A 27969-nucleotide genomic window follows, 5' to 3' on the forward strand; every position below is an offset into this window, starting at 1 on the left:
TTTTAAAGAGAAGTTGATTAGCGTGCAGGAGAGACATGTTCCTGTGAAAATGAGGAATAGAAGAGGCAAGGCTAGGGAACCATGGATGACAGGTGAAATTGTGAGACCTGCCAAGAAGAAAAAGGAAGCATACATGAGGTCCAGGCAACTGAAGACAGACGAAGCTTTGGAAGAATATGGGGAATGTAGAGTGAATCTGAAACGAGGGATTAAGAGGGCTAAGAGAGGACATGAGATAGTGCTGGCAAACATGGTTAAGGAAAATCCCAAAGCCGTTTATTCATATATAAAGAGCAAGAGGGTAACTAGAGAAAGGATTGGCCCACTTAAGGACAAAGAAGGAAAGTTATGCGCTGAGTCAGAGAAATTGGTGACATTCTTAATGAGTACTTTGCATCGGTGTTCACCAAGGAGAAGGACAATGGCAGACGTTGAAGTTATGGATAGATGTTCGCTTACTCTAGGTCAAGTTGACATAAGGAAGGAGGAAGTGTTGGGTATCCTAAAAGACATTAAGGTGGACAAGCCCCCAGGTCCGGATGGGATCTATCCCAGTTTACTGAGGGAAGCAACATAGGAAATAGCCTGGGCCTTAACAGATATCTTTGCAGCATCCTTAGACATGAATGAGGTCCCGGAGGACTGGAGACTTGCTAATGTTGTCCCCTTGTTTAAGAAGGGTAGCAAGGATAATCCAGGTAATTATCGACCGGTGAGTCTGACGTCAGTGGTTGGGAAGCTACTGGAGAAGATATTAAGAGATAGGATCTACTCCCATTTGGAAGAAAATGGGCTTATCAGTGATAGGCAACATGGTTTTGTGCAGGGAAGGTCATGTCTTACCAACCTGATAAAATTCTTTGAGGACTTGACATATTTGATTGATGAGGGAAAGGCTGTAGATGTCATACATGGACTTCAGTAAGGCATATGATATGGTTCCCCATGGCAGGCTGATGGAGAAAGTGAAGTCACGTGGGGTCCAGGGTGTGCTAGCTAGATGGATAAAAAACTGGCTAGGCAACAGGAGACAGAGAGTAGAAGTAGAAGGGAGTATCTCAAATTGGAGACCTGCGACTAATGGTGTTCCACAGGGATCTGTGCTGGGACCACTGTTGTTTGTGATATATGTAAATAATTTGGAGGAAGGTCTGATCAGCAAGTTTGCAGATGACACTAAGATTGGTGGAGTAGCAGATAGTGAAGGGGACTGTCAGAGATTACAGCAGAATATAGATATACTGGAGAGTTGGGCAGATAAATGGCAGATGGAGTTCAATCCGGGCAAACGCGAGGTGATGCATTTTGGAAGATCTAATTCAAGAGCGAATTATACAGTAAATGGAAAAGTCCTAGGGAAGATTGATGAACAGAGAGATCTGGGTATTCAGGTCCATTGTTCCCTGAAGGTGGCAACACAGCTCATTAGGGTGGTCAAGAAGGCATACAGCATGCTTTCATTCATCGGACAGGGTATTGAGTACAAGAGTTGGCAGGGCATGTTACAGTTGTATAAGACTTTGGTTCAGCCACATTTAGAGTACTGTGTACAGTTCTGGTCACCACATTACGAAAAGGATGTGGACGCTTTGGAGAGGGTGCAGAGGAGGTTCACCAGGATGTTGCCTGGTATGGAGGGTGCTAGCTATGAAGAGAGGTTGAGAAGATTAGGATTATTTTCATTAGAAAGACAGAGATTGAGGGGGAACCTGATTGAGGTCTACAAAATCATGAGGGGTATAGACAGGGTGGATAGCAAGGTTTCTCCCAGAGTGGAGGACTCAATTACTAGGCGTCATGAGTTCAAAGTGAGAGGAGGAAAGTTTAATGGAGATATGCCAGGAAAATTCTTTACGCAGATGGTGGTGGGTGCCTGGAACACGTTGCCAGCGGAGGTGGTAGACGCAGACACGTTAGCGTCTTTTAAGATATATCTGGACAGGTACATGGATGGGTGGGGAGCAAATGGACACATACCCTTAGAAAATAGATGACAGGTTAGACAGAGGATCTCAATCGGCGCAGGCTTGAGGGGGCCGAAGGGCTTGTTCCTGTGCTGTAATTTTCTTTATTCTTTGTTCTTGTTCTAAGTTTGTGAAAGATACAAATTTAGGAGCTATTGTTGACAGCAAGGGATGTTATCAAAAATTGTAGAGGGGTCTTGATGAGATGGAGAAATGGGCTGAGGATTAGCAAACGCAGTTCAATATAAATAGGTATTAATTGTTGCACTTTGGAAAGTCAAACCAAGGTAGGGCTTATACAGTAAACAGTAAGGTCCTGAGGAGTCGAGCTGAGCAAACACAGCAGGCCAAGCAGCATCAAAGGAGCAGGAAGGCTGATGTTTTAGGCCTAGACACTTCTTCAGAAAATGATCTAGGCCTGAAACGACAGCATTCCTGCTCCTCTGACTCTGCCTTGCCTGCTATGTTTATTCAGCTCTACACCTTGTTATCTCAGATTCTCCAGCATCTGCAGCTCCTACTATCTCAGGTCCTGAGGAGTGCTGTGGAACAGAGGAACCTAGAAAAACAAGTACATAAGTGGTTGAAAGTAGCATCACACATTGACAGGGTCGTGAAGAAGGCATTTAACATGCTGGCCTTCATTGGTTGAGGCATTGAGTATAAGAGTGGGGATTTTATTTTACAGTTGTACAAGTCGTTGATGAGGCCACATTTTGGAGTATTGTGCACAGTTTTGGTCACCCTGATATAGGAAAGACATTGTTAAACTGGAAGATGAGCAAAAAAAAATTTGTGAGGATGTTGCCAGGACTAGTTGGCCTGAGTTATAGGAAGATGTTGGCCAGGATAAGACTATTCCTTGGAACGTAGAAGAATGAGGTGTACATTGTGGTGTATAAAGTCATGAGGAGAATAGATAGGATGAAGGCATAGTCTTTTTCCCAGGGATTAGATTCCCTACAGTGTGGAAACAGGCCCTTCAGCCCAACAAGCCCACACCACCCCTTACAGCATCCCCCTATTACCCACACACCCCTGAACACTACGAGCAATTTAGCATGGCCAATTTACCTAGCCTGCACATCTTTGGACTGTGGTAGGAAACCGGAGCACCTGGAGGAAACCCACGCAGACACGGGGAGAATGTGCAAACTCTGCACACGCAGTTACCCGAGGCTGGAATCGAACCTGCGTCCCTGCCGCTGTGAGGCTGCAGTGCTAACCACTGAGCCACCGATGGGGTATTGAAAACTAGAAGGCATAGTTTTGAAGTGAGAGGGGAAAAACTTAAGAATAGACAATAGACAATAGGTGTAGGAGTAGGCCATTCGTCCCTTCGAGCCAGCACCACCATTCATTATGATCATGGCTGATCATCCACAATCAGTATCCTGTTCCTGCCTTATCCCCATAACCCTTGATTCCACTATCTTTAAGAGCTCTATCCATCTCTTTCCTGAACGTGTCCAGAGAGTTGGCCTCCACTGCCTTCTGGGGCAGAGCATTCCATATATCCACCACTCTCTGGGTGAAGAAGTTTTTCCTCAACTCTGTTCTAAATGGCCTACCCCTTATTTTTAAACTGTATCCTCTGGTTCTGGACTCACCCATCAGCGGAAACATGTTTCCTGCCTCCAGAGTATCCAATCCCTTAATAATCTTATACGTCTCAATCAGATCCCCTCTCATCCTTCTAAACTCAAGTGTGTACAAGCCCAGCCACTCCAATCTTTCAACATATGATAGTCCTGCCATTCTGGGAATTGACCTTGTGAACCTATGCTACACTCCCTCAATAGTAAGAATGTCCTTCCTCAAATTTGGAGACCAAAACTGACATAATATTCCTGGTGCGGTCTCACCAGGGGCCTGTACAGCTGCAGAAGGACCTCTTTGCTCCTATACTCAATTCCTCTTGTTACGAAGGGCAGCATGTCATTAGCTTTCTTCACTGCCTGCTGTACCTGCATGCTTGCTTTCATTGACTGATGTACCAGAACACCTAGATCTCGTTGGACTTCCCCTTTACCTAACTTGACTCCATTTAGATAGTAATCTGCCTTCCTGTTCTTGTTACCAAAGTGGATAACCACACATTTATCCACATTAAACTGCATCTGCCATGCATCCATCCACTCACCTAGCCTGTCCAAGTCACCCTGTATTCTCATAACATCCTCCTCACATTTCACACGGCAACCAAGCTTTGTGTCATCAGCTAATTTGCTAATATTACCTTTAATGCCTTCGTCTATATCATTAATGTATATTGTAAACAGCTGCGGTTCCAGCACCGGACTTTGTGGTACCCCACTGGTCATCGCCTGCCATTCCGAAAGGGACCCATTTATCACTACTTTTTGCCACAAAAGAAGGACCTGAGCAGCAACATCTTCACACAGAGAGCGGTACTTACATGGAATAGGGTGCCAGAGCAGGTACAATAGTAACATTTAAAAAACATTTAGATACGTACATGGAATGGAAAGGTTTAGAGGGATATAGGCCAAATGCAGGCAAGTGGAACTAGCTGAGTGGTCAGCATGGGCGAGTTTAAGCTGAAGGGCCTGTTCCTATGCTGTATTTCTCTATGATACCAAGTGAGAGAATCCCAACCAACTAATCGAAGCTAATAAAACATACTTGCAGAATGATACACATGTTTAATTGAATATTGGCCTCTTTTTACAACAAAAAAATTCATGTGGAACATTAATAAACTTTAATTTATTTGCCCCTTAGGGAAAACTTTGTTTACATTGATATTGCTTACAAGGATCTCAACTATGAAATGACACAGCAGCAGAAAGCACTGCCCATAACAGAGCTTATTGGTGAGTTTCACGGCTGTATTCCACATAGCACATAATGAAAGAATAATATTTATCGCAATAATTAGAATTAAATAACAAATGTTGACCTGTATATTACAGTGCACATATTTTGTAAGCTACAATTGAATAGGAACAATGCATTCAATTAAATCTATGCTTCACATAAGTAATCAGCAGGGCATGCAGCAACCTAAATTAATCTTTCATGTCAATACTGGAGCAGGAGCAGGAGCAGGAGTATTGCATTCAGCCATAACATATTCTGGCATTCAACTGGATTGTGGTTGCTTTCTGTCTTGAATCCGTTTGTCAATTTTGTCTCCATATCACATAATACCTTGATCTGAAACTTATCTGTCAATCTCAATTGGAAAATGTTCAGCTGAACTAGCTTCAATGGCTTTTGTTGGAGAAAGCTGTCAATTTCAATAAAATCCTTTGCGTGAAGAACTGTTCCGTGATATCCCTGAATAGCCTTGCTGTAGAAGATATTGGTTCTGAATCACAGAATCCCTATAGGGCAAAAAGAGGCCATTCAGCCCATGGAGTCTGTAGCAACCCTCCGAGGAGCATGCATAGAGGTCCAGCCCCTTCCCTTCCACCTCCACCCTGACCTTCTCCTTGTATTCTGACACTTAATCTCACCCACATAGCCTGCACATCCCTGGACACAATGTTGCATGGCCAGTCCACCTAACCTGCACATCTTTAGACTGTTGGAGCAAACTGGAGCACCCAGTAGAAACCTACACAAACATAGGGAGAACAATGAAAACTCTACATTGATTGTGACCCAAGGCTGAAATCAAACCCAGATCAGCAGCATTGTGGGGCAACAGTGCTAATCCCATTGAAGGGCTTAATGGTTATGTTCCATTGGCCCCAGACCTTCTAATAATACAACCTGTGGGATGATGCAAGGGGTTTTCAGGGGAAGATGATGTGTCTGTACCGGCATTCTCAGGTCCCTGGAACTATGCCTGACTAAATGCAAATTTCTCCAGTAACAAATTCCTGATCCTTTTGTTTTATGTAGTTTGTGCTGAGTATCAGGATTCTGCGAAAATGATGATCACAGGCACAGAAACATCTAAGAACGTTCTATATTTGATTGTTTCAAAATTAATATATTCAATCCTATCAAGCAATACAAGTTCTATGTAGTTGGAATGCTTAGAGAAGTCCTGGTGCAGTTGAATAGCAGTATGTAGCTGGGTCGCAGGAAAGAGAGAGAGAAGTAAACACCAGGGAAATATTAGATCTATTAGAAACCAAAGCAGTAACCTGTACATGAAGCCAGTGGACACTGGTGAGGTCTTAATTGAATACTTCTCACCTGTGGTCACAGAGGAGAAAAACATCAGAGCAGACAATATCAGTTGGGGCAGTGAGATTCTAGAACATATTATGATTAATAAGGAGGAGGTATCAGATGTTTTAGGATGCATACGATGCATACGTCCCCTGCGCCTCATGAGATGTATCCCAGGCTGCTATGGGAGACAAGGAAGGAGATTTTTGGGACCACAGTCGACGTATTTAATACTTCACTTGCCACTGGTGAAGTGCGAGATGACTGGAGGGTAGCTAATGTGGTTCCTCTGTTCAAAAATGGCAGCAAGATAGACCAGGTAATTACCGTCCAAATGGCCTGACATCAATGGTAGGGAAATTATTGGAGATATTTTCTGAAGCACAGGAATTAATGAGCTCTTGGAAAGATGGCAGTTGATCAGGGATAGTCAATATGAATTTGTTAGAGGGAGGTCTTCTTTGACTAACTTCATTGAGGTTTTTTGAAAAGGTGACCATGTATGTTAGTGAAGGTAGTGCAGTTGATGTGGTTTACATGGACTTCAGTAAGGCCTTTGACGAGGTCCCGCATGGAAGACTGGCCCAAAAGATAACTGCCCATGAGATGCAAGGAAAATAGGTAGGTTGGATCCAAAAGTTGGCTTGAAAATGTGAGGCAAAGGGTGATGGTGGAGGTAACAAGGTGTAGAGCTGAATGAACATAGCAGGCCAAGCAGCATCAGAGAAACAGGAAAGCTGACGTTTCCGGTCTAGACCCTTCTTCAGAAATGGGGGAGGGGAAGGGATTCTGAAATAAATAGGGAAAGAGGGGGAGGTGGATAAAGGAGAAGATAGGTAGAGAGAAGACAGACACATCAAAGAGGTGGGGTTGGAGCCAGTAAAGGTGAGTGTAAATGGGGAGTTGGCTAGGGGATAGATCAGTCCAGGGAAAATGAACAAGTCAAGGAGATAGGATGAGGCTAGTAGGTAGGAGATGGGGGTGGGGTTTGAGGTGGGAGGAGTGGATAGGTGAGAGGAAGGACAAGTTAGGGAGGTGGGGACGAGCTGGGCTGGTTTTGGGATGCGGTCTGGGAGATTTTGAAGCTTGTGAAGTCCATGTTGATATCATTGGGCTGCAGGGTTCCCAAGATAAATATGAGATGTTGCTCCTGCAACCTTTGAGTGGCATCGTTGTGGCACGGCAGGAGGCTCAGGATGGACATGTTGTCCAAGGAGTGGGAGGGGAAGTTGAAATAGTTCACGACTAGGAAGTGCAGTAGTTTGTCACGAATTGAGCCTTTCGTCCTCACGTACCACCCTACCAACCACCGGACCCAACGCGCCATCCTCCGGCACTTCCGCTATCTGCAATCTGACCCCACTACCAACGACATTATTCCCTCCCCACCCTTATCTGCTTTCTGGAGGGACCACTCTCTCTGTGACACCATTGTTCACTCCACACTCCCCACCAGCCCCACCACACCTGGAACTTCTCCCTGCAACAGTAGGAAGTGCTACCCTTGCCCCTATACCTCCCCCCTCACCCCCATCGCAGGCCCCAAGAAGACCTTCCACATCAAACAGATGTTCACCTGCACATCTGCTGATGTGGTATACTACATGTGCTGTTCCCCATGTGGTCTCCTCTACATCGGGGTAACCAGGCGGAGGCTTGGGTATCGCTTTGCAGAACATCTGCGCTTGGTTCACAACAAACGATTGTACCTCCCAGTCCTGAACCACTTCAACTCCACCTTCCTGTGTTCCTTCAGCTCTACACCTTGTTATCTCAGATTCTCCAGCATTAGCAGTTCCTACTATCTCAGTGATGGGGGAGGGTTGTTTTTGCAATTAGAAGCCTGCAATCTATAATGTGCCACAGGGATCAGTGCTGGTACCCTTGCTGTTTATAATGTATACAAATGAATTGAATGAAAATGTGAAAGTTTTAATTAGTGAGTTTGCAGATGACATGAAAATTAATGGTGTTGTTGGTATTAAGGAGGATGATATCAGGCTACAGTATGATATTGGGCAATGGCAGATGGAATTTAATGCCAATAAGTGCAAGGTTATGCAAATTTGAAGGTTTAATAATCAAAGGACATACACGGTGAATGACAGATCTCTAGCAAAGATTCACTAGGACATTGCCAGGGATGAAAAGTCCCAGTTATGATTCATAGAATCCCTAGTTGTGGAAGCAGGCCATTTGACCCATCAAGTCCACACCAACCCTCCAAAGAACATGGCACCCAGACCTACAACCACTACCCTATCACTGTTAGACTGCATTTCTTGTGGCTAATCTACCTCGCCTGCACATCTTTAGACTGTAAGAGGAAAGTGGAGCACCCAGAGGAAACACACATAGATATGGGGAGAATGTACAAACTCCATACAGCCAGTCACCCAAGGCTGGATCTGAATGCGGGTCCCTGGCGCTATGATGCAGCATTGCTATCCACTGAATCGCTGTGCTACTCCCTAGGAGTAGGCTGGGTTTATTTTTCTTGGAGCAGAGGAAGCTGAGGGAGGATCTGATTGAAGTATACAAACTTATGAGTAGTATAAACAGAGTAGATTGTGAGAATCTCTTCCCCACGGCAGACATGTCTGAGACCAGATAGCATAAGTTGATGAGCATATGATTTAGAAGAGATCTGAGAGAGAAAAAAAAATCACCCAGACAGTGATAGATATATGGTACATGCTGCTTCAGTGGGTGATAGTCTGGATAAATAGTTAAAATGCCTGGCTTAGTAGGCTGTAGACTGGATAAATGAGATTAATATAGTTTGGTCTTGGACTGCATAGACATACTGGGCCAATGGGCTTATTTCCACATTGCATGACTCCATGACAATCCAGAAAAAACTGTTGAACGGTACTGCTGAGAAGGCAACTAAACCATGCTGAGCCCATGTAGTTGGAGATTCAATGAGAAAGACATCTGGAAGTCTTATGATTAAGTCCCACATGGGGAACTAATAGCAATTTGCCAAATTGGATCCTGTGGGCTTTTATCTTTGATATTGGTTTCCCAAATTGGATTTGTAAATTTGGCAAATTGGATCCAGAACTAGCTGAGTAGCAGGAAGTAGAGGGTGGAGGGTCAAGGGTGTTTTTTTGACTGGAAGCCTGTGTCCAGCAGGGTTACATCGACATTAGTGTTAGAGCGTTTGCTGTTTGTCATATATATCTATGATTTAGACTTGAATGAAGGCAGGTTGATCTATAAATTTGTGAATGATACAAAATTAGTGATGTGGTAAATAGTGAGGAGGATGGTCTTAGATTACAGAAGGATAGATACTGGCTGGTCAGATGGGCTGATCAGTGGCAAATGGAATTCAACCCAGTTAAGTGTAAAGTGATGCACTTGGGCAGGACTATGTGATAAATGGTAGGACCTAGGAAAGCACTGAGGTTCAAGGGGTCAATGGCATGCATGCACACTGGTCCTTTAAGTTAGCAGACAGGTACATAAAGGCAGTTATGTGAATTATCTAGTCGTGTAGAAGTTAAGAACTGGGAGATAACACTAAAACTGAATAAAGCATTGTTAAGCCATAGCTAGATTATAATGGGAAGTTCTGAAGTCCACATTACAGGAGGAATGTGACTGCATTGGAGAGTGTACAGAGGAGATTTATGAGGATGTTGCCTGAGCTGGAGTACTTTACTTATGACAAGAGATTGGACAGACATTTTTTTTTCTAGGAGCAGAGTAGACAGGGAGTGTTACATGATTGAGATGGATAATGTAACTCGGGGCAGAGGCAAGATAGACTGGAAAAAGCTATTCCCCCTGGTGGAGGGAATAATAACCAGGGGCATGGATTCAAGGTAAGGAGCAGGAGCTTTTAAAGGATGGGGACTTATTTTCTCAAATAGAGGGTGGTGGGAACCTGGAACTCACTACCTGTAAGCATGATAGAGGCAGAAACTCTCATAACATTTAAGTAGTATTTAGATGTATACCTACAATTGAAAGGCATACAAGGCTATGGGCCAACTGCTGGAAAATTGGATTAGAATAGTCAAGTGGTTATTGCTGACTGGCAAAATATCCACCGGGTAAGGGCTATTTCCTGTTCTAAAGACCTCTATAACTACAGCTAAATCAAGAATACAAGTGAGACCTTTTCTGGAATACTGAATCAAGTTCTGGCCACCCAGTTATAGGAAGGATATTATTACAATGGAGACAGTTCAGAAGAGATTTCCCGGGATGTTGCCAAGTATGGTAGGACTGAGTTATAAAGAAAGGCTGGATAGGCTGGGAATTCTTTCACTACAGCATTGGAAGTTGAGAGGTGGACCTTATAGAAGTTTATAAAATAATGAAAGGTATAGACAGGGTTAATGATAGTTGTCTTTTCCCTAGCATGATGGATTTCAAGACCAGAGGACACATTTTTAAGGTGAGAGGAGAGAGATTATAAAAAGATATGGGGCAATTTTTTTTACACAGAGGGTGGTTCATCTATGGAAGCGGTGGATGTGGGTACAATTATGTTTTAAAGACGTTTGGATAAGTACATAAATAGGAAAGGTTTGGAAGGATATTAGCCAGGAGCAGGCAGATAGAACTAGTTTAGTTTGAGATTATGTTTGACATGGATTGGTTGGACCAAAGGGTTTGTTTCCATGCTGTATAACTCGATGTTTCGATAACTCTGGATGTCTCTGTACTGTTAAACCTCAGTCAGAAGTTCTAGAAAGTTGTAGACGACTAAGTGCTGTGGTCAGGGCTCCACTAAAGCTCTGAAACTGTGGATACTCATAACCGAGCAGAAGGCTTTGTGGAAAGTTGTCGATGAAAAATGACGGGAAATGACAAAAGACACAAAATAAACTCTCAGATGCTTTTCGCCTCTTGGAATTGAGTTTGTTATCTCAGAAAGAACTTCGAAGGAAAACAAACACATTTTGCCCAAAGCTGTATGTCAGGACACATTGTTCAAACCAAGCAAACAACAAATGGGCATAGAACATATGAGACTACTAGCACATATTACTGGTCAGGAGTTAAAGTTGGCATAGAGAACACGCTCATGAGATTCCAACTTGTTTTAAAATTGCTATTGATCTATTTCTTATGAATGGACACAACTTCATTTTAATCACCACTTATTTCTGTAAATTCCCAACTTACCAGACAGATAAAGAATACTTAAAATGCATCATTAGTGGAGCCATATTCAGTCTTTTTATTATGCCTAAAAAAACACGTCTGACAATAGTTCACAGTATGATGAGAAACCTTTCAGTGATATGATTTTTTGTGCTCACTTGTAGGTCATGGGTATTGCTGGCTGGCAAGCAATTATTGCCCAGCCATAGTTGCCTTTGAAAAGGTGATATTGAGCTGCTTTTTTGAACCATCCCCGTCCATGTGGCGTAGGCTGACCCACAAAGCCTTAAGGCGTTTGGCCCTAAGATGACTTGCCTAAATAACCACAACAATATTCCTATGTGCCGGGTGCAACTCCAAGAAGCAGAGAGTTTGCTCCAATACTCATTGATTCCAATTTTCCTAGAGTTCTGTGATTCCAATTTGGGTGAATGCCGCCTTGATTTCAAGTGTTGTCACTCTCATCACATCCCTAGAATTCAGCTGTTTTATCCATGTTTGAACAAGGAGCCGAGTGGCCAGGCGGAACCCAGACTGGGCATCACTGAGCAGGTTATTGCTGAGCAAGTCCTGCTTGATAGCATTGTTGATGATACTTTACTGATGATAGAGAGTAGGTTGATAGGCTAGTAATTGCCTGGATTAGATTTGTTTACAGGACATACCTGGGAAATGTTCCACATTTTTGAGTGGTTGCCAGTGTTTTAACTGTACTAGAAGATCTTGGCTATGGGAGCAGAAAGTTCTGGAGCTGAAATCTTCACTACTATTACCAGAATGTTGTCAGGGCCCATAAGCCTTTGCAGTATCCAGTGCCTCCAATTGTTTCTTGATATCCCATGGGGTGAATTGAATTGGCTGAAGACTGGCATCTGTGATGCTAGGACCACAGAAGGAAGCCAAAATGGATCACTTGGCACTTCTGACTGAAGATTGCTGCCAATGTTTCATCCTTATCTTGTTTACTGCTATGTTGGCTCTTCCATAATTGAGGATGGGGATATTTTTGGAGACCCCCACTCCAGTCAGTTGTTTAATTATCCACCACCATTCACGATTGCAAAGCTTAGATCTGATCTGTTAGTTGTGGGATCGCTTGGCTCTATCACTTGCTGCTTATGCTGTTTTACCTGCAAGTTATCCTGTTTGATGGCTTCACCAGGTTGATACCTAATCTTCAGGTATGCTTGGTGCTGCTCCTGGCATGGCCTTCTGCACTCTCCATCAAGCCAGCATTGATCACTGGCTTGATGGTTATGGGTTGAGTGTGGGATTTGCCAGGCCATTAAATTACAGGAGTAATTACAGGTTATAGGTGCTGGAGTGCAATTCTGCTGCTTTTGACAGCCCACAGTGCCTCATGGATGCCCAGTCTTGAGTTGTTAGATCTATTCAAAGTCTGTTCCATTTAGCACGGTGATAGTGCCACACAACACAATGGAGGCTATTCTCAATGTGAAGGTGGGATTTCATCTCCTCAAAGACTGTACAGTGATCACCCTTATCAATACTGTCATGGACAGCAGTCAACAGATTGGTAAAGACGAGATCAAATGTTTCACCCTCTCTTTGTTTCCCTCACCAGGTGCTGCAGACCCAGTCTAGCAGCTATGTCCTTTAGGACCTGACAAGCTTGATTTCCACTGAGCCACTGTTGGTGGTCAACATTGAAATCCCCCACTCAGAATATATTTCATGCTCCAAGTGTTGTTCAATATGAACGAGTACTAATCATCAGCCAAGGGACAACACTATGTAGTAATCAGCAGGTGGTTTCCTTGTCTACATTTAACCTGAAGCCATAAGACTTCATGGAGTCCAGAGTTAATGTCAGGAATTCTCAGGGCGAATCCCTCCTGATTGTATATCACTGTTCCACCACCTCTACTGAGTGTGTCCTGCTGATGGAACAGAACATAACCAGAAACAGTGATAGTGCAATCTGGGACTTGAGTATGACTATGTTAAGCTGTTGCCTGGCTAGTCTGTGAGACAGCTCTCCCAATTTTGGCACTAGCCCCAAGCAGTTAGTAAGGAAGATTTTGCCATGCTGTTTCTGCCTTTGTCTTTTCCAGTACTAAGGTCAATGCCAGGTGGTCCATCTGGTTTCATCTCTTTTTTGAGACTTCGTAGCAATTGATACAACTGACCATTTTAGACCATTTTAATTCGACCATTTTAGAGGGCAGCTGAAAGTCAGTCACATTGCTGTGGCTCTTGAATCACATGCCAGTCAGACCAGGTGAGGATGATTGATTTCCTTCCCTGAAGAACATTAGTGAGCCAGATCATTGGCTGAATTGCTGGATTGATAGTCACTTATAATAAATCACTCACCGATAAATGTAGACAATAGATCAAGACTTTTACATTTCCATTTTACATGTTAGAGTAATACCTCTGGTTATGGAGTTACAATCACTAGCAGTGATCATGTTTGGAAGGCAAGTGAGAACAATCTTGCTGAGCCACCACTTATCCAAATTCTCTGAAGCATGGAGAAACAAAGAAACATAGAGGTAATGCAAGACTGGTGTGAGATTAGATTAGATTCCCTACAGTGTAGAAACTGGCCCTTCGGCCCAACAAGTCCACACCGCCCCTTGCAGCATCCCACCCAGACCCATCCCCTATAACTCACACACACCACTGAACACTACGGGCAATTTAGCATGGCCAATCCACCTAACCTGCACATCTTTGGACTGTGGGAGGAAACCAGAGCACCCGGCGGAAACCCATGCAGACACAGGGAGAATGTGCAAACTCCACACAGACAGTTACCCGAGGCTGGAATCGAACCCAGGTCCCTGGCGCTGTGAGGCTGCAGTGTTAATCACTGAGTCACCGTGCCGCCCGGGGTGCAGAATTACCTCAAATACACATTGGACAAAAGGTCAGAATCAAATACCACACAATGAGAATATAGTCATCCACAGAGATTTTCAAAGTCCATTGCAAGCCCAGATCTAATGAAATGTTATGCCTCACTGGGGTAGAGCACTGGTAATTAAGATCCAGTGAGGCATCACAAAAGAAGTTTAAAAGAATTCTCTGATTTACCTGTCTTTTTGACCCAGATTGATGGTAAACATGAACCACGTTTCTATACGTAACAAGAATGATTATTTATCACAAATTTGGCAAATGTTTTATTAACTGGCACTTATAGGACCAGGAGTCTGCCGGTAGATCAAATATTCTGACTAAGAAATGATCAATGTAAAAACACACACTAAGTAATACAAACATAATGCACGGAGCATACATATCACTGTTACACCTTATTTACAGCATAAATCATTTAAATAATAATATATCTTTGCCTTACATAAAACCAACTGGCAGACAGTATTTTCACTTGCACTCTGAACTGGCTATTTGCACATAATGGTAGATCACAGTATTTGAGGATTCACAGACTCAAAACTGAATCAACTGTTGATATTTCATATGGTAATTCAGGTGAACAACAAGTATACATTATATCAAGATAAATGAATTTTAAAATGATAATAATTAGACAGAATTACACAGGAAACCTTTTGGTATTTGAGATATGCAAGTCTTGTTGGTTTATCAAGTGTGTTGGTTCATAAGGTGCCAGTTAAAACAAAGTTTGTACAAAAAACTAAGAAAATTACAGTACAGGAACAACCCCTTCAGCCCTCCAAGCTGACACCAATATGATGCCTGTCACAACTAAAAGCCCATACTCTTCCAGGGACCATATCCCTCTATTCCCATCCTATTCATGTATTTGTCAAGATGCCCCTTAAAAGTCACTATAGTATCTGCTTCCACTACCACACCTGGCAGCAAGTACCAGCCACCCTCTATAAAAAAACTTGCCTTGTAAATCACCTTTAAACTTTGCCCCTCGCACCTTAAACTCATGGCCCCTGGTAACTGACTCTTCCACCCTAGGAAAAAGCTTCTGACTGTCCAGTCTGTTCATGCCCTTCATAATCTTGCAGACCTCTATCAGGTTCCCCCCACAACCTCGGTTCTTCCAGTGAGAACAAACCATGTTTCTCCAACCTCACCTCATAGCTAATGCTCTCCATACCAGACAACATCCTGGTAAATCTTTTCTGTATCCTCTCCAAAGCTACCACATCCTTCTAGTAATGTGGCAACCAGAATTGAACACAATATTCCAAATGTGGCCTAACTATGGTTCTAAAAAGCTGCAACGTTACCTGTCAATTTCTAAACTCAATTCCCTGGGCAATGAAGGCATGCATTCCATATGCCTTGTTGACTAACTTTTCCACCTGCATTCCTACTTTCAGTGACCTGTGTACCTGTATACCTAGATCCCTCTGTCTATCACTACTCTCCAGGGTTCTTCCATTTACTGTATATTTTCCATCTGGATTAGACCTTTCAAAATGTATTGCCTCTCATTTTTCTGGTTAAACTCTATCTTCCAACACTCTGTCCAATTCGCCAACCCAAATATATCCTTCTGTATCCTTTGACGGTCCTCATCACTATCCGCAATTCCACCAACCTTTGTCCCATCTGCAAATTTACTTATCAAACCAGTTACATTCTCCTCCAAGTCATTTATACATATTACAAACAGCAAAGGTACTAACACTTATCTCTGAGGAATGCCATCCATTTCGAAACGCACCCTTCTATCGCTACCCTCTGTCTTTTATGACCAAGCCAGTTTTTTATCCATCTTGCAAGCTCATCTCTGACCCCGTGCAACTTTACCTTCTGTACAGGCCTGCCATGAGTGACCTTGTCAAAAGCCTTATTGAAGTCCATGTAGATAACATCTACTACCCTATCTCTCAACGATCATCTTCGTCACTTCCTCAAAAAACTCAACCAAGTTAATGAGACACGACCTCCGCTTCACAAAACCATGCTGTCTCTTGCTAATACTCCCAATTGATTTTCAGGTGGTGTAAATCCTGTCTCTAAGAATCCTCTCCAATAATTTCCCTACCACTGATGTAATTAGGTGGATTATCCTTGCCACCCTTCTTAAAGAATGGAATAACATTGGCTATTCTCCAATCCTTTGGGACCTCTTCTGTAGCCAGTAAGGATATAAAGATTTCCCTCAAGGCCCCAGCAATTTCCTCCCTTGCCTGTCTCAATATTGTGGGGTATATCCCATCAGGTCCTGGGGACTTGTCTACCTTAATGTTTTTCAAGACCCTCAATACCTCCTCCCTTTTGATCTCAACATGGCCCAATCTACACACCCTTCCCCAGACTCATCATCCACCAAGTCCTTCACTATGGTGAATACTAATGTAAAGTACTCATTTTATACCTCACCTTTTTCCTCTGGCTCCACACATAAATTCCTTTCCCTGTTCTTGTGTGGGCCAACTCTCTGCCTGGCTACCCTCTAGCACTTTAAATGTGTCTAAAAACGTCTGGGGATTTTCCCTAATCCTGTTGGCCAATGGCTTTTTCTGACCTCTTTTCGCTCTCCTGACTCCTTGCTTAAGTTTCTTTCAACTTTCCTTGTATTCCACCCTTGCTTTGTGTGTTCCCAGCCTCCTACCCTTGATAAATGCTTCCTTTTCCTTTTTGATTAGGCTCACAATATCTCTTGTTATCCAAGGCTTCCTTAACTTGCCATACTTACCCTTCATCCTGAAAGGAACTTGCTGGTCCTGAGTTCCCAGAACATACACTTGAAAGCCTCCCACATACCATATGTTGATTTGTCCTCAAACGTTTGCCTCCGATCTACATTTTTCAGTTCCTGCCTTATATTGTTGTAATTAGCCTTCCCTAATTTAGCACCTTCATGTGACAACTACACCTATCTTTATCCATCAGTACGTACAAGCTCACTGAATTGTGATCACTGTTCCCAAGCTGCTCCCTTACTGAGATGTTGACCACTTGGCCAGACTCATTCCCCAATACTAGATCTAGTATGGCCCCTTTCCTAGTTGGATTACCTACATACTGTTTCAAGAAGTCCTCCTGGATGCTCCTGCCAAACTCTGACCCATCCGAGCCCCAAGCACTAAGTGAATCCCAGTGAATATAAGGGAAGTTAAAAATCACCCATGACAACAACCCTGTTACCTTTACATCTTGCTAAAATCTGCCTACATATCTGTTCTTCTATCTCCCACTGGCTGTTGGGAGGTCTATCATAAACCCCAAACATTGTGATTGCATCCTTTCTATCCTGAGCTCTACCTATATTGCCTCACTGTAATAGCCTTCTGGGGTGTCCTCCCACAGTACAGCTGTGAATATCTCCTTAACAAATAGTGCTACTCCCCCTACACACACACACACACACACACACACAAACACACACACACACACACACACACACACACACACACACACAAAGAAACAAAAATGTAGGTATTTTGGGTGAGGGAAAGGCCAGGAAGGTAGTTCAGTGGTCCTTTGCTCATGATTTTTATGTTGATCATAATGCTGATTCTTGATCTTCCTCCTCTAGATACTTCCACCTGTTTGCAGGATGCAAGGGGTAACTGATTCTCACTTAAAGATATTTGACTCAATAATTAATAGTCATAGCCTCTATCAATTGGAAAGAGGAAATAAACTGGCTTTCTTCATGGTCTACGTACTTTTTACTGTTCATCTTCCTCCACTGCTCCAATGGTTTCTGCTAAAATATTCACATGCCAAAGCTGTCCAGCTACTTAGGGCCCAATACATAGCAGACAGACAGAAAATCATTGTCATCGATAAGTTATCAGTAGAACACAGACAATTAGCTAATTGTTGCCAGCCAAAGCATTATTTGTACACACTTCTTGATTTCAGCTCATGTGGTCAGTTACTAGTGATGTACCACAAGGATGTGTTTTGGGGCCACTGCTGTTGGTCATTTTTATAAATGACCTGGATGAGGGCATGGAAGGATAGGTTAGTAAATTTGCAGATGACACTAAAGTCGGTGGAGTTGTGGATAGTGCAGAAGGATGTTGCAGGTTACAGAGGGTCATAAATAAGCTGCAGAGATGGGCTGAGAGGTGGCAAATGGAGTTTAATGCGGAAAGTGTGAGGTGATTCACTTTGAAAGGAGTAACAGGAATACAGAGTACTGGGCTAATGGTAAGATTCTTGGTAATGTGGATGAGCACAGCGATCTCGGTGTCGATGTGCATAGATTCCTGAAAGTTGCTACCCAGGCTGATAGGGTTGTTAAGAAGGCGTTAGGTATTATTAGTAGAAGGATTGCGTTTTGGAGCCATGAGGTCATGTTGCAGCTGTACAAAACTCTGGTGCGGCTGCACTTGAAGTTCTGGTCGTCACATTATAGGAAGAATGTGGAAGCATTGGAAAAGGTGCAGAGCAGATTTACCAGGATGTTGTCTGGTATAGAGGGAAGGACTTATGAGGAAAGGCTGAGGGACTTGAGGCTAGATGGTGACAGAATTCATTACACCAATGCAAATTCTGGACAGTCAGGACCATTGCTTCCCATATGCCTGTCTGACACTTCTCCCTGTGTATTTGGATGGCATCCCTGTCTGCTGACACTACATGCTCCTGTCCTGCCTGGTGCTGAGCAAATGCTTGGTTTCCTGCAGCTTCCCCAATTGCCAGCAGACTGAAGCATTTCTTCCTCGGTCAGCTATGGAGTTCTTGCTGTGAAATACTCAGCAGCTTGTGCTCCTACACTCTCTATGCATGGCCTTTTCACCAAGTATACAGGAAGGTAGTGGGGGGATGCAGAAGGCATTCTTGTTGATTCTTCCTCTGAGATCTATCATCCCCCTACATCCAGGAGGCTGAGAGGGTTCCATTGCTGCCAGTCGCTTCTCTGCAGGCATCATTAGGAGGCTAGCAAAACCTGTAAGTCAAAACAGAAAAAGGCATTACAGTAAGTGTTGTACACATGGTGTTCAATAATTGAGAGTGACAGCGGGAATAATGTGAGAATGGCAATGCCATGTGGTGTCATCTTTAATCATTTGGCAAGACATGAATGTTTTTGCACCCCTCAGTAGCGGTCCTAGTCTTCTTCTGTAAGAATAAGGGCTGTCTCCGTGTAGGAGTTGAAGAGCTGAATGTGAGACATAAGCACCTGACTGGCCTTGCTCTTCTCTGTTGAGGGGTGTCTTGTGCAGTAATGAGAGGAAAGGGCAATAATGAATGAAATAAAAATGGGTGGCACAACTGTTAGTAAGGAAAATGTGGCTAGGTGTTGCAAGGAAATGAGGAGGCAGTGGGAGAGCATGTAGGGTTAATAGTGTAGGAGGTTGTGGGTATGAGAGCAAGTGTGGCAAGGTATTTCAGGAAATAATGAGAGTGACATAGCACGAGTCTTGATGGGGTTGGAGTGGAGATGCAATAGCAGAGATAGAGTGAACATGTTGTGGCAAACTAAAGAGTCTGGCACTTAACCAACCAGAGCAACAAAGGCCATTTATCTTCATTCTGCACTGCTGACTGGGTCCTCTGCTTCCTGGAGATGGCACTGATCTAGGTAGTGACCTCAGAACAGGTTGGACTGCCCTGCCAAACCTCTGGGAGAGGACTTAGCACCATTCTGTCCAACAGGACTTCCAGGTCCCTGCCAGAGATCTATTGGGCCATCCTACAGAGTAAGAGATCTACAACACAGAAAAAGGCCCCTCAGACCATTGCATATGCACTGATTAAAAATAACAACTTAACTATCCTAATTCCATTGTCTAACACTTGGCCCATAGTCTTGTATCCCTTGGCATCAGAAATACACGTCTAAATACTTCTCAAATATTGTAAGGGTTTCTGTCTCTACCACCCTTAAAGGCACTAAGTTCTAGATTCCCACCACCTTCTCAGTGAAAATGCTTCACCTCCCTTAGTTTCCTCATGTGGATGGCATCCTGGCACAGTAATTGCACTGCTGCCTCATAGCACCAGAGACCCGATTAGATTCCAGCCTTGGGCAACTTTCTGTGTGGAGTTTGCATGTTCTCCTGATGTCTAAGCGGATTTCCACTGGGTGCTCACATTTCCTCTCACAAACCAAAGAAGTGCAGGTCAGGTGGATTGGCCATGCTAAATTGCTCCATAGAATCCAGCAATATGCAGTTATGTGAGTTAGCTATGGTAAATGCAGGGTTACAGAGATGGGGTGTGGGATAGGTCTGGACTTTTCTTTCCTGAAATACCATGCCACTGCTTTTTGGAGAGTTGGTGCAGACTTGATGAGCTGAGTGGTCTCTATCTACACTGTAGAGATTCTATGATGTACTTTAAATTTCCTGCCCATTACCTTCAATCTATGCTCGCTGATCTTTAATCCCTGCTTCAGGAGGGAAAGTTCACTTTATAAATTTATACATCTCAATCATATGCCCTCTCAATCCTTCTGCTCTAATGAAAAAAATCCCAATCTCTCTTCACGACTGAAACTCTCCAGTCCAGGCAATATCTTGGTAAATTTCAGCTGTTCCCTCTCCACTATGATCACATCCCTCTTAACATGTGGATACCAGAACTGCACACAGTACCCTAGCTGCAGTCTAGCCAATGTTTTATACCATTTTAGCCTGGCCTCTTTGCACCAAAACTCGATGCCTCGACAAATAATGGCAAATATTCCATAAAATATCCATACACTCTATTTACCTCTCCTCATACCGTAAGGGATCAGTGTACATACAATAAGTTCCCTCTGATCCTTGGGATATCTGAAGAAGGGTCTCGACCCAAAATGTCAGCTTTCCTGCTCCTCTGATGCCGCTTGGCCCGCTGTGTTCATCCAGCTCTATACCTTGTGATCTCAGATTCTCCAGCATTGGCATGCTATGTCTGTCCCACCATTCAGCCTTGTTTGTCTTGCCTAAGTACATCTCCTCATATTTATACTGGGGAATTGGAGTGAACTTTCTCTGAACTGCCCGTAATTAAATTATATCTTGCCTTAAATAAAGGGAAATAAAACTGTTCACAGCATCCAGGTGTGGTCTCACAAGCACCTTGTAAGACTCCCTGACTTTTATACTCCAACCCCCTTGAAATAAAGGCCAACATTTAATTAACCATCCTGGTTACCTGACGCACATGTGTCCTACCTTTCTGTGTTTCATGCATGTGCCACGAGTCGCTTTGTGTTGGCGCTTTCCGAAGTTTTTCTCCACTTAAAAATAGTATGTTCTTCTGATCTTCTATCCAAAATGAACAACTTCATATTTTCCCTACATGATACTCAATGTGCTGGATTTTTTTGGCTATTTATTCACCCTATTGCTGTCTCTTTTGTAAAGTGTTTGTATCCTTCTCTTAATTTGCTTTTCCACGTATTTTTGTATCATCTCCAAATGCGGCTATGGTACAATCACTTACTTCATCCAAGACATAAATCCATGTTATTATTATCTGCAGTCCCAACATTTATCCCTGTGGAACCCCACTGGTTAGAGATTGCCAACCTGAGAAAGAGTCGCTTATCAGTACTTGCTATCTCCTGTCCATTAACCGATTCTCTACCGTGTCAATATTCTACCTTCAAAACCATAGCCCCTTATCTTTTGGCTTAACCTTTTGTGAGATGCTTTGTCAAGCACCTTAGAGCACCCTTGGCAACCCTAACAAATTAGTCAAGACAATTTCTCTTTGATGAAGCCAATCTAACTCTACATGAATAAACTATGATTTTCCACATTTGCTGCTACTACTTCCTTAATAATCAATTCCTACATTTCACCAACAATCAATCTTAAGCTAATCATCCTATAGTTACCGACTTATTGCCACTATTCCTTTTTAAATAGAGGTGTCACATGGGCAGTTTTCCAATCATCCAGGAATTCTCCATAATTTAAAAATTTTTGGAAAATTACAACCAATGGGTTCACTATCTGGACAATCTCTTTTAGGGTTCTAGGATGCAAACCATCAGGGCCGGGGACTTCACTTTTGTACCATTAGTTTGGTTAATGGTTCTTCTCTAGTGATGTTGATGGTACTTAGAGAGTCATAGAAACAGCATGGAAACAGACCTGACACCACTGACCTGAACTTTTAAGGAGCTATGAAGCTGCACCCCAGGTCCCTGGATTCATCAACACTGCCCAGGGGTCTACCAATAACTATGCAAATGCTGTCCAGTTATTTACATTAAACTCCACTTGCCACTTTTTGGCCTATTGGCCTATCTGTTCAAGGTCTCACTGTACTTTTAGATAACCTTCATGCTCCACGATACATCAATTTTGGTGTCATCCGCAAACTTGTTAACCACGCCTCCTATATTTTCATCCAAATCACTGAAATAAATAATGAAGAACAATCGACCCAGACCTGATCCCTGGATCCCATGTGATCTAACCTTACTAATCACTCTACTTTATCAAAGAACCTGCTCAAGGCCACGTAGACGTTGTCTACTTATCTTCTTGGTAACTTCTTCAAAAAGCCTTAATCAAATTTGTAAGACACGACTTCCTACACACAAAGCCATGCTAATTATTCCTTATCAGGTATTGCCTTTTCAATTTCATGTAATTCTTATCACTTTGAATCCCCTCCAACCACTTGCCTATGACTGAAGTCAGATTCACTGGTCTACAGTTTCCTGACTTTTCCTTGCGGTCTTTCCTAAACAATGGCACAACATAGGCCAACTGTCTATACCTGACATAGAATCATAGAATCTCTACAGTGTGGAAACAGGCCCTTCGGCCCAGCAAGTCCACACTGAACTTCAGAGCATCCCACCCAGACCCATCCCCAATAACCCACTTAATCTACACCTCCCTGAACACTATGGGTAATTTAGCATATTAATGAGATACTCAAAATATCTGTTTAACTCCTCTGCCATTTCCTTTCTGCCCATAATTATCTCGCCAGATTCATTTTCTAAGCAGCTTATGTTCATTTTGACCTTTCCCTTTTCATATATTTAAAGAAACTCTCTATTGCTGCTTTTTATATTTCTCAGTGGTTTGCCTTCATATTTTATGTTCTTTCTCTTTATTAACTTTTTAGTCCCCTTTTGCTGGATTTTTGAACTTGTTGCAGTCTTCAGGGCTATTACTGACTTCATCTCCTTATACGGTGTTTCTCTCAATTTTATAAACTGTTAAATTTCCATTGGTTAGCCATGGTTGATTTCTCCCTCTCTTAGGCTCTTTTCTCTTTACTGGGATATATTTTTGCTGAGAGCCATCAATGACTTCCTTAAATGTCTGCCACACCTAGCGTACTGTCTTGCCTGCTAACCTCGTTCACTTTAGCTAACTAACTCTTCATTTCATTGTAATTCCCTTTATTTAAGTTAAATAGTTGTTTCCGATCCAAGTTTAGAGCATTCAAACGAAATAATAAATTCTATCATGGTCATTACTTCCTATGGGTATTGTTACTCCGAGTTTTATCATTAGGCTGCCTCATTACCGGATCCAGGATAACCTGCTCTCTGTCTGGATGTCATGCAGTAGCATGATGATGAGGGCATAATTAATGATGAGCTGGTAACATTAACTATGAGGGATGCACATGCCAAAGAAACATGGTGAGAATGATTGTCAGAGTCTGGGAGCAATCAGTCACACACAAACAATGTGAAATAAACCGTGAGTTTAGGGTGATATGGAAAGAAAGAAAAAGGGTGCTGCTGAGACATGACTGAGGAGGATTCTGGGAGGAGTTGTCTCAGTCACCCCAAACAAAGAGGGCAGCACAGAAGAGCTGGTATCAATGAACGGTACAAGAGCATTCAAAGAAAGTGCTGCTGAGAAGTGACTGAGAAGGATTCTGGGAGAAGTCAGTTCAGTCACCAACCACTGCCCAGTACGGAATGAGAGGGAGACATGCAATAGAGGAGTGCTATTTTGAGGAAGGCTACTTGGCAGTTGAAGTGCTGCTGGAGATTTAAGTGTGGACTTTGGTGAATGCTGGCCATCAGTGAGGAGGATGATCAGCAATGAGGTTCTTTGTCTTACTGTGAATGATCAGAGATGGCAGTTAGGCCAATGGTGTGCTTCTCTTGCCAGATATGGGAGATTAGGAAGCAGTCTAGTGTCCCTGATGACAATGTGTGCAGGAAGTATAACCAGCTGCAGCTTCTCACAGACCACATTGCTCAGTTGGAGCGGCAGTTGGACACATTGAGGAGCATACAAGGGGTGGCAGAAAGTGATAGACACTAGTTATTGAGATATGTTCACACCACAGGTTTAGTCAGGTAGATGGGTGATCGCCAGGAAGGGCAGGCAGGCAGTGCAGAAGTCTCCTATGGCTATTCCCCTCTCTAACAGGTATATAGTTTTGGATACTGTTGGGGGCATGGCCTCTCAGGTGAGTATAACAGCAACAGCCAGGCCCATGGCACCACAAGTAGCTCTGCTGTTGGCCCAGGGTTGGACAAAACCCAAATGAGTGTTAGTAGTAGGGGATTCAATATTAAGGGGCACAAACAGCATTTCTGTGCCTGAAAATAAGGCTCCATGAAGGCTTGTTGCCTTCCTGGTACCAGGGTCAAGGATGTCCTTGAGTGGTTCCATGAAATTCTTAAAGGGGAGAGTGAGCAGCCGAAGTTCGTTGTACATATTGGGACCAACAACATAGGTAGGAAAATGGATGAGGCCTTGAAGAATAACTAAAGGGAGTTAGGCAGAAGGTTAAAATGCTGGACGTCAAGGGTAGTAATTTTTTGAACTATTTCCAGTGCTACATGTTAGCAAGAATAGCAATAGGAGGATTTGGCAGATGAATGCGTGGCTTGAGAGCTAGTGCAGGGCAGAGATTCAGAGATTCTTGGGTCATTGGAATTTCTTGTGGGGCAAAGGTGACCTGTAAAAGAGGGATGGGGTATACCTGAACTGGAGTGGGATGAATATCCTGGCAGGAAGATTTGCTAGACCCACTTTGGAGGGTTTCAATGAGTGGGCAAGCGGATGGGATCTAAAGCAGTAGGGTGACAAAACAGAAGATTGAGGACAGTACAGAGTTAATAAGAGCAAATCAAATAGTGAAGGTAGTGTCGATAATCCCAGTACTAGACAGGGCAGGCAAGAACACCACAGGAAGCAAGAGACGTCTGGGTTAAACTCCATTTATTTCAATGCAAGAGGCCTGACAAGTAAGGCAAATTAACTTGCGGCATGGATGGGTACACGGGATTGGGATGTTATAGCTATTACAAAACATGGCTGAATGAGGGATTGGACTGGCAGCTCAATGTTCTGGGGTACAGCTGGCCTATGAAGGAAAGAAGGGGAGGCAAGAGAGCAGGAGGAGATGTGTTTTTGTTTAGGGAGAACATCATGGCAGTACTTAGAGAAGACATTCTTGAGGGTTTGTTCACGAAGTCTTTATAGGTAGAACTCAGAAATTAAAAGAGGGATATTACTTTGATTGCATTGTACTGCAGTGGTGGGCCAATAATGGTCAGTGGGAGATTGAGGAGCAAATGTGTAAGGAGATCACAGGTAGCTGCAGGAATAATTGGGTTGTAGTAGTAGGGTATTTTAACTTTCCCAATATCGACTGGGACTGCCATAGTGTTAAGGGTTTAGATGGAGAGAAATTTGTTAAGTGTGTTAAGGAAGAGTTTCACTTGCAGTACGTAGATGGCCCTGTCAGAAAAGGGGAAAAACCTGACCTCCTCTTGGGAAAAAAGGCAGGGCAAGTGATGAAAATGTTAGTAGGGGAGCATTTTGGCACCAGTGGCCATAATTCAGTTTTAAAATAGCTGTTGGATAGGTCTGGTCAACAAGTTAAAGTTCTAAATTAGGGCAAGGCCACTTTTGATGGTCTTAGACAGGAACTTTCCAAAGTTGTTTGGGGGAGGCTGTTTGCAAGCAAAAGGGTATCTTAAAAGTGGGAGGATTTCATTAGCGAGTTAATGAGAGTTCAGGACCAACATGTTCATGTTAGAGTGAAGGGTAAGGTTGGCAGGAGTAGGGAATGCTGGATGGCTAGAGTTATTCAGGTACTGGTCTTGATAAAAGAAGACGGCATATGACATGTATGGGCAGCTTAGCCAAGTGAATTGCTCGAGGAGAGAGGAAGATTTCAGATACATTTAAGAGAGGAATCAGGAGGGCTAAAAGGGGACATTAGATGGCTTTGGCAAACAAAGTAAAGGAGAACCCAAAGAAATTCTACGAAGGGCAAAAGAGTAACTATGGAGAGAATAGGGTCACTTAAAGATCAACATGGTCATCTATTTGCAGAGCCGCGAGAGATAGGTGAGATCCTAAATGAATATTCCTCGAATGTATTTACCATCAAGAAGATTACAGATGGTAGGGAACTTGGGGAAATAATAGTGATGTCTTATTATACATTAAAGAACAGGAGGTGATGGAAGTCTTAAAAAACATTAAGTTAATTAAATTCCCAGGACTTCGTGAAGTTCATCTCAGGACTTTGTGGGAGGCTAGGGAAGAAATTGCGGGGCTCCAAGCCAAGATATTTGTTTCTTCAACAGCCACGGTTGAAGTGCCCGAACATTGGAGGGTGGCTACTATTGTGCCATTACTTAAGAAAGACTGCAGGGAAATGCCTGGGAATTACAAATTGGTGAGCCTAATATCCATGGTGGGCAAGTTGTTAAAGAGGATTCTGAGACAGGATCTACAGGCATTTGGAGAAACTAGGACTCATTTAGGATAGTCAGCATGGCTTTGTGCATGGAAAATCATGTCTCACACATTTAATTGAATTTTTGAAAGGGTGACCCAGAAAGTAGATGAAGGCACTACAGTAGATATTGTTGACGTGGACTTTACCAAGGCCTTTGGCAAGGTACTATATGGTAGGTTGTTGAGTAAAGTTAAATTTAACAGGACCCAGGGAGAGGTAGCCAATTGGATACAATATTAGCTTGAAGGTAGAAGAAAGAAAGTGGTGATAGAGGGTTCCTTTTCAATCTGGATCTCAATGGTGTGATATAGCGATCAGCGCTGAGTTCACTGTTATTCATCATTTACATAAATGATTTAGATTAGAATTTAGGAAATATAATTAGTAAATTTGCAGATGAAATCAAGACAGGCAATATGTTGGACAGTGAAGAAGGTTACCTGGGAATGCAGCAAGATCTTGAACCATGGGCCAATGGGTTGAGAAATGGCAGATGGAGTTTAATTTAGATAAATGCAAGGTGTTACATTTTCGTAAGGCAAACCAGGGCAGGACTTACACAGTCAATGGTAAGGCCTTGGGGAGTGTTATAGAACAAAGGGATCTGTAGTACAAGATAATAAAGTGTGAAGCTGGATGAACACAGCAGGCCAAGCAGCATCTCAGGAGCACAATTTCTGTGGTACAAGTTCATAGCTCCTTGAAAATGGAATCACAGGTAGACAGGGTGGTGAAGGCAGCTTTCAGCATGCTAGCTTTCATTGGTCACAGTATTGAATATAGAAATTGGGACATCTTGTTGCAGCCATGCAAGATATCAGTGAGGCCACATTTGGAGTACTGCATGCAGTTCTGGTCACTCTGCTATGGAAACGATATTATTAAACTAGAAAGAGTGCAGAAAAGATTTATTAGATGCTACCCAGGTGGATAAGGTTGTTAAGAAAGCATATGGTGTTTTGGCTTTCATTAACAGGGGGATCGAGTTTAAGAGCCGCGAAGTTATGCTGCAGCTCCACAAAACCCTGGTGAGACCACACTTGGAATATTGTGCCCAGTTCTGGTTGCCCTATTATAGGAAAGATGTGGAGGCTTTGGAGAGGGTGCAAAGGAGGTTTACCAAGATGTTGCCTGGACTGGAGGGCTTGTCTTACGAGGAGAGGTTGAC

At 43.1% G+C, this 27969-nt stretch overlaps 1 protein-coding gene across 1 annotated transcript in view; it reads left to right on the forward strand.

Annotated features, from left to right (window-relative positions):
- Positions 1–27969, forward strand: part of LOC125456084 (acid-sensing ion channel 5-like) — a 219369-nt gene that overhangs the window by 182632 nt on the left and 8768 nt on the right. Inside the window, exon 11 of the mRNA XM_048538782.2 lies at positions 4710–4801. Coding sequence (XP_048394739.2) covers positions 4710–4801 — 92 coding nt within the window. The remainder of the gene's footprint in view (positions 1–4709; positions 4802–27969) is intronic.

Source organism: Stegostoma tigrinum, chromosome 1 (assembly GCF_030684315.1).
Source record: "Stegostoma tigrinum isolate sSteTig4 chromosome 1, sSteTig4.hap1, whole genome shotgun sequence".
NCBI lineage: Eukaryota > Metazoa > Chordata > Chondrichthyes > Orectolobiformes > Stegostomatidae > Stegostoma > Stegostoma tigrinum.